This window comes from Pezoporus flaviventris, unplaced genomic scaffold, assembly GCF_033815535.1.
Source record: "Pezoporus flaviventris isolate CSIRO_AGI_PZ_B2104156 unplaced genomic scaffold, CSIRO_AGI_Pfla_v1 ptg000188l, whole genome shotgun sequence".
NCBI lineage: Eukaryota > Metazoa > Chordata > Aves > Psittaciformes > Psittacidae > Pezoporus > Pezoporus flaviventris.
Window position 1 is genome coordinate 669,570 of NW_026892736.1, and position 16,383 is coordinate 685,952.

General features: G+C 46.7%; 1 protein-coding gene across 8 annotated transcripts in view; it reads right to left on the bottom strand.

The window, feature by feature from the left end:
- SLC4A11 (solute carrier family 4 member 11) overlaps positions 1-16,383 on the bottom strand; it is a 144,155-nt gene that overhangs the window by 53,124 nt on the left and 74,648 nt on the right. For all 8 annotated transcript variants that reach the window (XM_061441086.1, XM_061441087.1, XM_061441085.1 and 5 more), the window contains 2 exons: positions 14,457-14,609; positions 4,062-4,108 (listed from right to left, as the gene is read on the bottom strand). In XM_061441086.1, the coding sequence (XP_061297070.1) occupies positions 4,062-4,108; positions 14,457-14,609 (200 nt within the window). The remainder of the gene's footprint in view (positions 1-4,061; positions 4,109-14,456; positions 14,610-16,383) is intronic.

Sequence of the window (16,383 nt, forward strand, 5' to 3'; positions counted from 1 at the left end):
ATTCAGGAAGTTCACAGAAATGTAGGAGAAGTTATTTGGAAGGAAACTGAGCTCAGCAGTATGAAAAATTACCAGCATGCATCTCAGTGCAATCTAACCCAGTTCTACTCAAACTATCTCTCTCCAGTGCCCAAGTTAGGGAGCCTGAAATGGGAGATGGTTTCTTCTTTTGTGCATAACGTTTAGCTTTGAATCAAATAAAGAAGGGCAGCAGACAGAGGCTGAAACTGTCTCAACTCTCTGCTGATTCCCCCTGTTTTACCAGGCTCATTGGCCTTGAGATGGAAGAAACACCCATGCGGTATTACAGAATCTCAACTCCTTTCTGTATGTGTCAACTGTGAAGTTTGTTACTTGAGCGATCAAAATGCAAATGCACGGTTCCCATTTCACAGTCTTTGGAAATCCACACATGGAATTAGCACTCACAGTGCTGGTCAGGAAGGACCGACAGTTCTGTCCTCTCCTTCAACAGCTTAAGATTGAGTGAGGAAATGGGAACTGCACTTTGTTATATGGATCTTCCTTCCGACGGGAAAGCAGCCAGGCTTGAATTCATGAAGTTGAGGACCAGATTGTCAAGATACATTTAAACCTCAGCTCCCCTTAAGCTCAGTAACAATCTCTGAATTGCTTTCACAAATCTGTCGTCAAGTTGCCTTCACAACCTGGACCTTGGCACGTTTTCCCCCAGGTTAAAGGGCCACCCCTAAGCCTGACTCATGGATCCCCTCCTCTCACACGTACCCTCTCTACCTTTTCCATTTATAGCCTAGACACAGGGAAAAAAAATGCTAACATCTCACTAATTACTGTAATTATCACAGCAACTATCAAGTTGTCAGTACACATCCATTGCAATTAGCACTGTTTTACTTTGCATCAATCACTTCTTACACAGCGTTCTGGAGAGGGAGGATTCTCTGAAGTATTTCAGCTCCCACCCCCAAGGCTTTGTTACCATCTGCTCTTAGGAGAGGAGACAGTGACACAGCTTCATTAAATTCCACCTAAAAGAGACCATATAACTGCAAGTGGCCGCGTCGATCTCAAATTATCACAGCACGAGAGCAGATTAAAACACCTATCACCATCTGTAACACTGGTGTTCATGGGGTCACCATATGACCAGCAACCACCTTCCAAATGTAACTCATTTTGGTTTGTCTGGCATGCAGAGTCCAAACTAGGCTGTAGGTTCAAACAGCAAAGAGGCCAAATGACCTAGACAGGATTTAACAAGGCAGATGGCAGAGGAGATATCCATGGAGGTATGAGGAAGGTTAAGAGCATTAGGAGTGCCAGGGGGGAAGAGTGGCTTCATGTCACCAACTTCTCCCATGCTTGAGAGAAGCCACCACAAGCAGAACACTGGAAGGGGAAAGTTGAGGGATAGCTGAGAGAGAACAGAAATGAACCAAAGGCATTCAGAAGAGAGCTATTATCTGCCCACATCATCTCAATCATTTCTGATCCTCCAGCAAGCTGTGCGTGACAGCATCGTTTGCTTGTTGTGGCAGGACAGCCCTGTCAGCAGCTTACTGCAAGTCATAAGGATGAGGCTCCAGCTCTGCCACAGGCTTCAGGCAATGCCTTGGGTAAGTAATTTTCCATGCTACATCCTTCTATCCTCCTGTTTTATTCCCCTGCTCCTTTACAGGAAATAGGGGCAATATCCATCCTGGTTATCACTCCCATAAATGAACATATCTTCCCCGATGTTAACATTACAAGGCAGCTACATTGGAAGGATACAAATACATTACCTCCTCCCCAAGACAACCCAAAATCAAATTAGTGGGAGCATTGGCACAGCAACACCTCAGAGATAGCTCAGAAAGAACTGTTCCAGTCAGGACACTGGTGGTTTAAGGAGAGATTAATGATTGCTCCTTCCTTAACTATCCTTAGATAGTTAAGTCACACCAGGATACCTGATGCTGGAAACCACTTAGCAAGAAACCCAAGACAGCTACCCAATAGCCATCTTAATAGCACTGAGTATCCTTGATTGCAAAGCTGCACATTGCATGGCAACAAGAACAGAGGCTGTTGGCTCAACTAGGAACATGTTGAAACAGCCACCACCAACTTAGGGCATGTCTCTTGGCCAAAGTCACACACTACCTGTGCAAAAAAGAGCTCTCAATGCTTACCCAAGGTCTGAAATGCAAGTTATCTGCTGGTTGGCTGTTCTGAAGACCACCTCCACTTACAGACACTGCAAGAGCCTTACAAAAAGGGGCATCCAAAATCCATGTTGTCCCAGGCAGAGCTCTACCCGTGCTATTGCTGTGATCACTTGGGCAAATTTGCTCAGAAACACACCATGATCGTAATGAAATAGTTCAAATCACACCAATGAGCTGCTCCTTATTTATGCCTACCAAGTGCCACGCTGGACAGCAACTTGCCTGAGGCACAGATGGCCCTTCCAGCACTCCTGAAGGGACACAAGTACCACAGGCTACCACCAGACACAGGGACAACCTAGCAGGGAAACATCTCTCAACAAAGCTTCTGACTTGACCACTTTTCTGCTAGCAGTTTGCTCTTCACAGACACTTGAAGCCATCTCCTCTGTGACTCAGGTCCCAGTTTCCTTTGCATTTAAAGCACAAGATTTCCACTCATCCTGTCTGGAGGCAAAACCTGGTAATAGCATCTTCCCTCAAGCCCTGCTAAAGCACGCTAGCTCTCTGGTATTTGCTGTTCAACAGCTCACTACAATGCTCAAGCATGAACTCTAGGCCAGAAAAAGCAGGAATCCTACAGCTCTGAAAAGGAAAATTTAAACAGAAGAGACACTTCTGTGTTAGCAGTTTTAAAGTATTTCTTATGGGAGGCAGATCCTACATTGGAGGTTAGAATTTGCACTTTAAGTGATTAGGTTCTTAGGTTACTTTCAGTCAAGTGTATACAGCTCAGAACAGTTGCACTAGTATTAGACAAGACAAATTACCGACAAAGACACTTCCATTCTGGAGCACAGAATAACTAATTTTAACTTCCATGGCTTACTAGCAAACAAGGTTTAATTTCTTTTTGATGGTGGTGGATTTTCTTTTTTTTTTTTGGGGGGGGGGGTGTTTGGGGTTTTTTGTTTTAACTTAGGGGGAGAAAGGTTTCATCTACTGAAGCCATCACACATTTTCCTCCCCCTATTAATTCAGCCCACTTAAGTAACTTTTTAGGATTTCAGCTTAAAGGCCTAAAAGCAAAGCAGAGCTAAAGAGCTCTCTGCGATTCCCTAAAAAGCCCCTAAGGCTTTGGTACATAGGTTTCAGAACCCAAGATAACAACCTTCAACGAAGCCTGCAATAGGATTTACCAGGATCAGTGATGCTACAAGTTCTCAGGCAGGCAGCCAGCCCCTCCAACCAACAGATGAGGCAAGACTCAAGACAACTCAAAGCTTCACAACCCCAAAGACTTCATGTGGTATTAGATATCAACCCATTTCCTCCCTGCATACTTTGTGTGCTTTCATAGTCAGAGGTTTGTAATAACTGAGAGTTTATATGAGGGTTTTTTTGCACTTTCACCTTATTGTTACTGAGTTACAGTCTCGAGAGCAAGTGTAAACTAAGCGTTGTTTCCTAATGGTCCTCCTAGACTGTGTGTTTCCAGGGAATTCACTCCTGCTGAACCTCATGAAGGCAGACCTGATTAGCTGGAATAAACAGGAAACCAAAATCACAGCAATGTCTATTGGGTGTTTCTGCTTTCGGCTCGAGAGGAGCTCAGCAGCCTGAATCCCTATGGTGTATGCTTGGATCCCTTCGCAGGCAGCTGCAGAAGAGAAAGCAATGAATTAACATGTCAAGGAATTGTCTCAGACAAAAAGCAGTGGAACAATCAGAATTACAGAGACACTGGAGAATGGGCAGCACATGGCTTGTTAGGTTTAAAGAAAGAGGAATTCAAGGAAAAAGGCACTAACATGCCCTCTGTCTAGGCCAGTAACAAACATCTCCCCACTCCCACAAAGTGTTTTAAGGTCCTTTTCTCTGCTTCTAGATGACACAAGAACAAACTGACCATGCAGCATCCCTACTTACCTTCCTTGATGTGTGCAGTAACACGCAGCCAGCGCTTTCATTCTCATCTAGGAAAGGGAAAAATAAAATCCAATCAGAACAGTGTTGCTATCACAGGTACCTGACAGGCAGCAGGAACCAAGCAGAAGGCTCAGAATGAGGTGTAGTATCACTCTTTTGGCAGAGGGTGATCTCTAGAGCAAAGCAGAGATTCAATTTTTACATTTCCCATTTTGGAAGTGTAAACCAATTGCAGAAGCAGCATTTAGCATTATCTGATTAGTAGGGGGTTGTCGCAACTTTGGGGGGGGTTACTTTCAGATTTGCTATGTATTTTTACTCTTCCCTACCCCCTGCCTCCCAAAACCAACTAACTCCTAATCCTGTAGGTAATCATATAATCCAATGCATCGCTGTTTGATAGATTGAGGCTAAGATTGCATGAGTCACGCTCAGTTGGAAACCATTCTTGTCCTCCTTAAAAGAGTCAACAATAACACCCAGGCACTTTCAAGGGAGCAGGCTGCAAGAGATCACACGCAGTGAGTCCAAGATGAGCAAATTAATGTCCTGTCAACTCACCACGCTGCCTCTATAAATCTCAGTGTAAAGCAACGGCGCTCTTGGGAGAGAAAACTGCTGTTTAGAGACTATTAAGTGTCACTTAACATGTGGCCGAGATACAAGGGCAGGGGTACAAGGAAATTCCCAGTTCAAACCTTTCAAGCACCAATGTTAACATTTTGTTTGGGTATTTATGAAGCAACTTTTGGGGTATAAGCTAAAAGACTAAGAAAAATCAGCTGGTTTAGCCACAAGTCCATTCCATACTGCTTGCATCCAAGGCAGCTTCTCTGTAGCATCATTAGTAGCACAAGTGCTGTCTGTGCATCCTTCTCCTTAAGTCCTCATCTTCACCCTCCAAAAAAAAAAAGCCCACAAGACTGAGCTGCTACCAAAGAAATACATGAAACACGTGAACAGTTGCCGTTCAGATGAGCATGGAAAAAACCCACTGAAGACCAAAAACTTTTCCAGAGGCCAAGCTGTGGAAAAGTACAGAGATTTAACACAGGGTTACAGCTACTCAGATGAGGGTTTTGCTTGCTTTCCAGATCTGGGCTTCCAAATCCTAACCTATAAGAACTGCTGCAATCCCTTTTCACAGGCTGAACACACACACAGAGGCACCTTCAAGGCTAGCCCTTGTACTCTCCAAAATATAAGCTGATTGAGGATGCAATTCACATGACAAGGCCAGAACTCAAAAACAACCCAACCACTTTTTGCACAGAGAAAGCTGCTTTAATCAGCACCATCCCTGATCAAACAGGAATTCAAGTCATGCCCATAATAGGGTTAAAAGGCTACAACTCAAACTCGGAGCAGATTTGACTGCAGTAGAGAAGAGGGTTTCATCTCCCTTATCTCACACTAAACAAAATAAACCAGTTCAGAGGCTTTGGATACATCGCCCAACTTTGGAAGAAGTTGGGTGCTGTACATGTGATTAAAAATGTCACTTAACTAGACAAGTCTGCTGGTGCAATGGTCCCAACTATTACTGTGCTTTTGATGCATCTTTTGGAAAACACAAGCTGTTTTATCTAAAGAATGCTATTTATTATTAAAAAGCAAGCACCCAAATAAACCAGAAACATCAAGCATTTTCCCTAGGCTCTTATATTTGTAGTTCTCCATGGCTCACTTACTCAACTTACAGCCTAATTACACATGCAAAAGTATGCTGGAAAATTTGGAAGCCATAAATATTCAGTGAGGAGAAAACATGTTTTGGTTTTTTGGCTCTTGCAAGAAATAGTTTTATAGAGACAAAAAAATACCCCCAACCCTGCACAATGGCAAGCACGTGCTAAAGAGATATCTGCATATCTGCAGTCTGTCCTTACAGATGCCTGCAAACACAACAGAAATTCATGCTGTCCTTCTATCACGCAGCAACTCTTGGTTCCTCTTATCGGTGTCAAGCATGTCTCAGTCTTCTCTACTGACAGCTCTCTCAGGTACTCATCTCGGATGGGCACCGAGTGCTGTTTTATCACCACAAGCAAAACCATCTAATTACATTTGTTGGACTAGCATCTTTCAAGCTTCTCAGAAAAGCTGTTCTGGGTATGGAGGTGATGATTCGGAGCCTCATTCATCATTTCATCCAAGCAACATGCCACTCAGACTTGATCCACTGAGAGAAGACAGCTGGATATAGCCATGCCAGTTCTGGGTTGTTATCATAAAGGCCCACTGCAGTGCTATAACGTTACTCAGGGACAGTAGCAAATCCACTGGAACATGAAAAATAGGAGGAAAATACACACAGACTTGCCAAGTGCTCTCCTACCTCACTTATGAGCCACCCATTTACTTACTGTGGGGGAATCCACTAGGCAATGTGGGATAAAACCTTGGCAGAGCTCAAGGGCAGGTTGGATGGGGCTTGGAGCAACCTGATCTAGTGGAAGGTGTCCCTGCTTGTGGCAGTGGGGTTGGAAGTGGATGATGACAAGGTCCTTTCCAACCCAAACCATTCTATGATTGTATGATGTTTCATGACGCATCCACCGGGAGACAGCTTGGCTAAAGCCCAAGACCAACCACCATTAGCCTTTCACCCATTTTCTCCTCCTTCAAAGCATTATTATTGCTTCCTTCCAGTTACGGAGGAGCTCAAAAGATGCAACACCCTAGAGCCTTGCCCCTCTGTGGAGCAGCCAGCCCTTCACGAGGACAAAACAGATACAGAAAGCCATGAATCCACCCTCTATGACAAAGAAGAAACTACCCATTAATCATCAGTTACATCTCACTACAAGGAGTAACAACAAGAATTCGCACCTGAATGTCAGGATTAAGCGTACTTAAACAGAAAGAAGAGGTCAGAGCCATGAGAACTTTTCACTTCTATTTTTACAGTCCTCCTTGCTGGACAAAGCAGGCTGCAAAACTCTATTTTAGGCAAGCTAGCTAGCTACGGGCATTACTGTGCGTGTCCTCACACACAGTTAAAGGAGAGCTGCCAGGGGTGGCCGACCTTATCTGTTAGGCTGTGCTCCAGGCTCTGCCCAAGGGAAAACCAAAAAGCCAGCAACGCATCTCCAGCATCCCCTGGCAGGCACATCAAGGGGACACTCATATCCCGAATTCCTAGGACGCGTGCACACAGGCACGCAGCTCTACTCGCAGTGACTCGCTGGGAGTTCACTTCAGTTTTAAGTGAAGCTGAGGAGCTGCCAACGCTGGACTTACACTTGTGGCCTCGTGTCAGCACATTGAGAGCTCTGCCAAGGCACTGTGGCACGTCTCCATTGTTTATTTCCCACCATTTGCAGAAGAACAGGGCCCATCCAGCTTTAAGATGAACAAGGAGATTTAATACTTGGAAGCAAGAAATGGAGCGGGAAATTTGCTGTATTCCAAAGCGGTTTTATCCACACTGCCCTTCGAATAACATCCCTGACAGCAGCCCAGGGAAATTAAATCCCCTACTTGCATCCCTGTCACCCCCTGTTTAGGCAATGCCATCTTCTATGCAAAGGCAACCCTGAAAACAAACCCATGAAAGTCATATGCCAAAGTTGAAGGCCTTTCACCTTGCCTTAAGAGATCTCCTTTCACTTAAGATCCCCTTTTTCCCTGCTACAGGTCCCCAGTGCTGCCCTTAACATTTGAGAAGATCCAAAAGTCTTTGGAGTGAAGCCACCACTGGAGGCTTGCAGCATCTTAAGACCATATCTTTCCCTGGGATAAAGGAGTGGAAATTAGAAAGCAGAAATTTTGGCTGAGCAGGTCTCAGTGGACATTACTTTAGATTTATATTCACTTCCAAGTGCATCTGCATGGTAAACAGGCTGATAAATCAGAGCAGAATACATTAGCACTTCCATGGTTCTCTCAGAAAAATATCAAGCATCTGGTGTTAAGTGTAAGTATTTAAGGTATGGGAAGTTTTAGTATAAAAAAAAAGCTATTTTATCTGGGTTTTCTTCAGGGGTTTGAGCAAATCTAAGCTCAACCACTTGTACTGGATCATGTTGTGAGCAGAAAACCATTCTGCTTTTAGAATCTGTTGCCTTAAAAAATAAGAACATTATCACATAGTGTGACAAGAGCTTGTTATGATCAGTGAAGACACCTCTAACTCATCACAAGCAGGATCTCAAGGGGATCCTCTGCTTCGCTGTCCTGCCACGGCTGTCCTGAGTGTGGACTCATCCCCATCAGACCCGAGTAATTTAGGCTAAATATTGTTAGATAACTAACGGTGCCCCAACTATCCCACAATAGGGCAGCAAGCTGAGGTGCAGCAGAAAGCCTAAAATCAGCTGGGTTCACCCCTCTTAAACCAGAACCCAGGTTAAAGGCAAACGTGAATAAGTAACAAGTTTGTGGAGCAGGCTGGGAAGGAGCAAGCAGGGTGAGGAGGAAAGCCTCACCTGAGTAATGCTCAGCACAGACATCACAACAGCTGGGGGTGTGAAGGACTGTCATCTTGCACTGCACTATGGACATCATCTAGGAGTTAGAAGATGACAGTGCAGACAGACTGACCGGGGCTCTTGTACAGAGCCAGGACAAGATAAGGGTGCTGAGCGCTCTGTCACTTGTCACATGCAACTCCTCAGACACGCAAGCACTGCACAAACAGCTTATTTGCTTTGTGCTTTTTAAAAGAAAAGCTGCAATAGGTTTCACATCATCATTAGGGTTGGAAGGAACCTCTGGAGATTATCTGCTCCAACCTCCCTGCCAAGGCAGATTACCCAGGAACGTGCCCATGGTGGGTTCTGAATATCTGAATATCTCTAGAGAGGGAGATCTCACAACCCCCCTGGGCAGCCTGTTCCAATGCTCTGCCACCCTTAAAGGGAAAGAAGTTCTTCCTCATGCTGAAAGCATACTTCTTGTGTTATAGTTTATGGCCCCTGCTCTTTGTCCTGTCACTGGGCACCACTGAAAAGAGCCTGGAACCATCCACCCGGCACCCACTTTTGAGATGCTGATCTGCATTGATGAGATCCCTGCTCAGTCTGCTCTTGTCCAGACTGAAGAGACCTAGCTTCAGCAATCCCTCCTCCCAGTAGAGATCCTGCATGGAGAAATCCCCCTTGGAGAGCTCCCCCTTGTCCATCCTTGTGGCTTCTGCTGGACCCTCTCCAGTAGGTCCTTGTCTTGCTTGAACTGAAGAGGCCAGACCTGGACACAGCACTCCCGATGTGGGCTCATCAGAATCGAGTAGAAGGGGAGGATCACCTTCCTCGACCTGCTGCCATGCTCCTCCTGATACACCCCAGGATACAATTTGCCTCCAACTGCAAGGACAGGGTACTAAAAAACCCAGGAGAAGCTGCCCCAAAGCAAACTCAAGGTGAAGCACCTAAAAGGAAGAACATTGCCTTTGTGCAGAACCACTCGTGCTACCCAACCCCCCCTTCACACACATACACCTCCCTTGGCTTTGTGAACACCACTTTGAAAACACCCTCATCAGGAAATTTGGAGGGAGGTCATCTCCCCCCCCCACAACACAACCAGCGTATCCACTTTCCATTAGAGTATAGGAAGCTTCAGGAGCCTGACATCAAACTGCTAAAACAGGAGTTATCAGATGGAACGCGTGGGTCAGCATTGTGCCTCGAGACATAAAAAGGACCTTGGTATTAATGTGAGGAAATGTGACTATTGTGTGCAGAATGATACCCATTCAGGCCCAGACCACTTGTCTCTGGACGCTACTCTCTCTGGAATATCCTTGGCGCCAGCATCTAGCATTTCTCCTCGCCCCCTTAAAGAATAAAGTCATCTCAGCAGGGGCTGGGCCAGGAGTTAGAGCACAGTGTTTTGCTCCGAGCAGCAGCGTCGGGCGTGCACGTGTGTGCCTCTGGAGTGGATTACAGGAAACTGTTGATTCTCCGTATCTAGGAATGATCAATTGTCCAGAGGGTGGAACAGGCTTTAATTTCTCATGAAGCGTAAATCGTGTTCCGTTATTTCCCCCCACACACACCCTGACAAAGCCACATCCTGCTTTCCAATTGGCTTTTCACTGCCATCAGGACTTAGCTTTCTCCCCCCAGAAGAAACTGCTTCACGCACCTCTCTGCAGCTAAACCCACTGGTGCAAGCATCAGCTCTAAGTGACAATGCATAGTGCAAAAGTGGAGCAGCTACAGCCCCACAAATCCCTACTAAGTTGTGCCCACATTTAGGAAACCCCTGTGCAAACACCTCTATTGCAATCTGGTAAAAGGAGGTGATGCGTTGTTTTTAAGGCCCAAACTACAAGAATGAGCTCCAAAGGACTGTTTTTAACCCCCAAACTGCAAGAATAAGGTCCAAATGATGAGAAGATTTGCCTGGCTGATTTAAGGGGGCTGCCAAGCAGATAAGAACACTGTGACTGACAGCAAGGCTATGGCTCTACACACTTCACAGACCTACTGCAACAAATGATGCTTGCATTGCTTGTCCACCAACTTTAAGGCTTAACCTAAACCAAAATGCTGGCTATAAATCCCTGCAAATGAATACAAGCATGCTACAGATGGTTGCAGCAAGATGGTTGAAATCACTAGTTTGATGTTTCTGCGACAAGCTGAAGGGATGCAGGTACGTATACCTGCAGCCCAGGCTCCAGAGGGATTTATGGAAAAGCCCATGTATAAAATACAAAAAGAGATAGTCAAATTGACATCCAGATAGCAGTAGGGCAGAAGGGTTAATACACTCCTAGCTAAGCGAGATAATGGGAAAGCAGTTGTAAAGCCATCCTGATCTTCCCCCACAAATGCAGATCCCAGGTCAAAAAGCATCCAGCTTCCCATGAAGACTCACCTTCATGTTGAAGCTGCTAACATTTGCTGAAAACACAAGCATTATCACCAAAACCTAAGCTAGAAAGACGAGAGACCAAAGAGAACAAAAAGTGCTTGTCATCAGCTACTGCAAGGAAGCAACAAAATACCCAGGAGAAGGGACCCAAGTGTCAAGATTAAGAAGCATTAGTGCCTAGGCATCTGCACTGATTCTGGCCCAACATCCTATGCAACTGCAGCTAGTATTCATTAAAAATGAGACAGGCCATACCTTAAACCCTGGATTTCTCCAAGCTCTCCTGTTTTATATGCAGCTGTGTGCAGAGCCCAGCATTTTATGACAATGGTTAATTGTCACAGTTTTATGGGACGTGCTATGTTTTGTTGGCTCAACGTTTAATCCCAGGCAGTGATCTCTTTAAAACAGAATTATAGTAAAGTGCATCCAATTATGTTCATAAGCAAGCTGTACATACATCATACAGAGACTAGCAGCTTGACAGGATGATGGCAGAGCTGTCACCGCATCTGTAATTCCACTTAGGTTGCCTGCCAGCACCCGGACCCTGGGGTACCAACTTATCCTCTCCCCAGATGGGACTTTTTGGATCTTTCAGCCCTACACCAAGGCAAGCAGCAACCTCACAGCAGCTTGCTGGAAAAGGTCTCAATCAGGAGAGAATTCGGATACCACCTTCAGCCAAGAATCCCAACAGTGATGCCTGGAACACGCACAGATACCACATTTGTCTTGTTTCAAGTCACCCTAGAGGTTTTCCCTGCTGGAGATTGAGCAAATGTATTTCATGCAGCAAGTATATGTGACACTAGGGAGCAAATCAACAAAAGCAGCACTGGAGAGCCCTCTTTGTACAAGAGGGCCCATGTTCAGTCCATCTTTGCCCAAGCCTCAGCAGGTGTTGCATGACACAACAGCATAATATCAAGCTCTCTGGCACAAGGAAGCCTTTCGGCTCAGAGGTTTCACCCAGCTTGGAGAAAGCAAGAAAATGAGGTGGTGATGGAAAGATGTCATTCCTAGTTTTGCTTTTCCTCTGTGATTAAAGCGCCCCAGAGGATCTTGTAGGATCCTGGTGCACTAGGTCCCTTAAGGGTTGGAAATGAGGTGTTTAGGGGATGGCTGCATTGCCGGGACAAAACCTGCTCTCTTTTCAGCACCGCAAGTGCTCAGCTCCACAGTTCTGTTCCAGAGATGCAAAAGGTTGAGTATAAAACAAAACTCCCAGAGAGCAGCAGCAATGCAAGGGCACTTTTGGAAAGCATCCCCTTGCAGAGCTCAATAAGGAAGCTTGTGAAGAAGGTCTTTTTTCCAACAGGTCAGGCTACTTTCATTAGAAGAGCTTAAGGGGCTCCTCTCAGCCACTTTCAACCACCTCAGAAGTCAGCTTTCCAGGAGGATCAACTTAACTCTCTGCAGCCAGAGACTGACTTTGTGTGTATATAATCCACTCTGGAAGATGCTTCAGTAAAACTGCTTCTGAGGAAGAGCTGACAGCATAGGAGACTCAAGCACCTGGGGTCTGAGGAATCCTATGCCTGATAGAGAAGAATCTGGGTTTTGGCTACCTGGACTGCTTTAATGTCATGGAAAAGCAGGAAAAATAAATATCATTTCAGACCTGCTCTTATTGAAAGTCTGGACCTTTATTATGTCTGAAGCCCACTTTTAAAACCTGCATCCTCACATTTGTAAAGGAATTCCAGCACATCAGAAGTCCATTTTTCCCTAAAAATGCTAAACATCTCAGCTGAACAACAGGACTAATACCACTATCACAAACATCAGTGCTGCAGGGAAATAAGGAAGCCTTTTTTTGTCCTATTTTGAATGGAAGGGAAAACAATTATCAAAAGCCCAGGAAGACACACAAGGAAAGTCAGCTTCTTCAGACACTGAAGAATCCACAGCACTTACATTCCTCATCCCAGAACAATGCACCCCACGGCATTAAGCCCAGACTTGCCATAGCAGAGCACAGCTCCCTTTAAACCTTTCCATTAAGATGGCATTTGTAAAATTGCAGGCTTGAAAATTGCTAGATATTGCTCCTAAGTCAAATTCACTGCTCTGGTTCAAAAAGTAGACTTCAAGAGGGCCAAGCAGAGGCCTGGGCCATGCCTATTCTGCATCACCATTTCCAATAATCACTCACTATAGGTCAACTGTAATCTAAATATAACTTAAAGGACTCTCCAACACTGACTCCAGAGATAATCCAAAGCCCTTTCATTTACTATCCAAAATAGTGCCCACACAGGCTCCAGGATGCCTTCCAGCTGCTGGGATGAAACCCAGGCTGCTGCCATCTCCCAGAGCTGCATTTTCCAGCAGCTGCACCATTTAGCACATGCATTACAGAGGATGGTAAACAGTGTGCTAGAGGCAAAAGCAACCTTTAGAGCAAACCAGGGATTTTATCCCTCGATAGACAGCAGTTTAGGTAGCTACACAATTTGTGTTAACCAGGCTTTGCCCTTCACCTTGGGCAAAGCTTCTAAAGGATGCTGGCTTGGTAGGGAGCACACAAAAAGCACTGTCTGGGGTAGGTATGTCCATCTACATGGTTACCTGTCTATTCTCAGTCAAGGAGCAGCACAGTACCACTGCCAGCAGTAAAGCCTTAAAGCCCCTGCTAGACAAAGCACTCCCTGCTGCTTGCTTTCAGATCAGCATTCCTTTACCCCCTCCCAAATCACTTGGCACATAGGAGCAAAGCCACCACTCCAAGCTGACACTTGCAGCTCCATGAGGATGGAAGCCTTAGGGATGAGTTTTCTCTGCTGGATTCATCCCCAGCCCCAAACAGCATTGCAGGCCCCACCACCACAAGCAAACCCTGTCCTCCTGCCCTGCGTGAAGCTTGCAGCAGGTACAGATCCTACTAAAGTGTATTTAGGGGATGAACTTGGCACACTGGCCCTCACCTGGAGCAGGTAGTTTGTATTTATAGAGCACAATGCACAATAGCAATGCCCCGAGTGCAGACACAGCTGCCTGACCTCCATCAAAGGTGTCTAACAGGATGGTTATCTCCTCATGTTTGCTATCTGCCTCCACACAGCAAGTATAAGCATTACTTGTGTCCAAGCCAGGGTGATTAACCCCAAAAGGCAGGTGCCATAAGCCCCAAAACACTCTCTTCTTTCCCTTTCCATTTGCTGCGGAGAGCAGTGACTGCCCCAGGCCATCCATGGCTCCCATTCACCTCCAGCGTTCCAATTCAAACATGACCAAAACACCCCCAAAATCCCTGGGAAGCCCCAGAGCAGTGCCTGAACGATCTATAGGGATCACATATACCACAAAAAAAAAAAAATTAAAAACCCCTATTTCCCAGCTAGAAATGGCTCTGCAGCAACCAGGCAACAGCAGTGAGAGCAGTGGCAGGGTGTCAGGCCCCAAACCCACAGCCCTGTTACCACAGGGAAGGGGGGAAAGGAGTCATGACACTTCATGCTGCTGTTTCCTCAGGTTTTCCATGATATCATTCCCAAGTTGCTCAGGAAGGAACAACCGTGACCCACAGAACCCTTTTGGGGTGGTGGTGGCAGCCATGGCACTCACCGGCGGCGTTCGGCGGCACCTCGAGGTTAACGTTGACGAAGAAGCGGATGCTGTCCCCCGAGACGACGGTGTTGTTCACGGCGTCGAAGAGCTCCTCGCCCCCCGTCTCCTCCTTGGCCTCGCAGCCGTCGTCCATGTCGCATTTGAGGTACCCTGGGGACAGTGACAAGACGGGGAGGGTGGTTAGGGACAAGGCGGCGGCGCCGAGGTCCTGGCGCTGGTTGCACTGCGGCGGTACCCACTGGTCATGGCCGCACAGAGGCCTCAGCAGCACCCAGCGCCTCGTGACGGGTTTCTTTGTCCCTTAGTCTGGTGGAGGGTCAAAGTGAGGAACGATCAGCTCAGGTGTGGCTCTGAAGGGCTGTTATGGAGGCGAGACCACAGGCTTCACCCCCGGGGTGCGAGCAGCAAAGCCAAGAGGCAACACCTCGCTCCCCTCGGATCCAAATCCACACTGGAAACTCCCAACCTGAAGCCATAAAGATCACCAAGCAGCCACCGCCGCCTCAGCCCACCCCAAACCCAACACCTCCATCCCCTCGGCTGTCGCTGGGCAGTTTGAAACCGAAGGAGGAGGGGAGGCACAAGAAAGGGAATAAAAAGTTTCCAAGGAGACACCTGATAGGGATGGACAGACCCGGAGCTCCCCATGGGGCAGAGGAGCAGTCACTGGAGATGGCAGCGCTGAGAAAGCGAGACAAGATTCTTAATTACAGCAGACAACTCTTAGCCTTTTGCAAGGCTTCTAATGAGAGTTTAACCTAGCTTCACTCGACAGCAACGCTGGCTCACTGCAACGAGGCAGCTGGAGGACTCTTGTGGCGTGCTCGTGTATCGTGTTTAATTAGGGGAATTAGGAACATTATAGAATGTCAATTTTTTACATTACCGGGATTATTCAGCAGCTTCTGACAAAGTCTTTTTCTGCCTAATTTGAAGCAGGAGGGATCCATTTCACGAGCAGCGCAATGAAAAGGGTGAGCTTCGAGGCTTGAATGGGAACTAAAATATTGATGCCTTTTAAAGGCTCGGATAAGCAAAACGTGGAGGCGGCAGCAGCTGAAAGCAGCAGGCAGAGCCTCGGAGGGATCCTGAGACCACAGCTCGCCACCACAAAAACAAGCCCGGAGCAGGGAGGCCACAAACAGGAACTCAGCAACACAGGACAGGGGCTGCAGCACTTCCTGCTGCGAGCAACGAGATGACAGGCACTCGTCGTGTGCCCAGGAGGGCTCAGAGCTCTGCAAAGGGCATGCAGGGGATTCAAGCCTTCAGGTGGCTTCTGAGCTGCTTATTCAAGGTGTGGAAAACACGGCAAAGAAACTCATTCATAGAATATTCCCTCTCCTAATGTTTCCCTCCTTCATTTATCTGCTTGAAAGGAATAAACAGGAATCGTCCCCATCAGAACCACTCTGAAGGCTTCAAAAAGCATCCAACGTGCTGCAATCCCCACCCAGCCTGCCAGACAGCAAAATGCATCAAGGGTGCCATCCTCTGCCGCTGGTGGAGCTTAGGCAGCTGTTGCCGTCCCTGCACAACAGACACTTAGAATCATAGAGTCATAGTTAGGGTTGGAAAGGACCTTAAGATCATTCAGTTCCAACCCCCCTGCCATGGGCAGGGACACCTCACACTAAACCATGGCACCCAAGGCTCTGTCCAACCTGACCTTGAACACTGCCAGGGATGGAGCATTCACAGCTTCCCTGGGCAACCCATTCCAGTGCCTCACCACCCTCGCAGTAAAGAACTTCTTCCTTAGATCCAATCTAAACTTCCCCTGTTTCAGTTTGAGCCCGTTACCCCTTGTCCTGTCACTACAGTCCCTAATGAAGAGTCCCTCCCCACCATCCCTATAGCCCCCCTTCAGATACTGGAAGCTGCTCTGAGGTCTCCACGCAGCCTTCTCTTCTCCAGGCTGAAC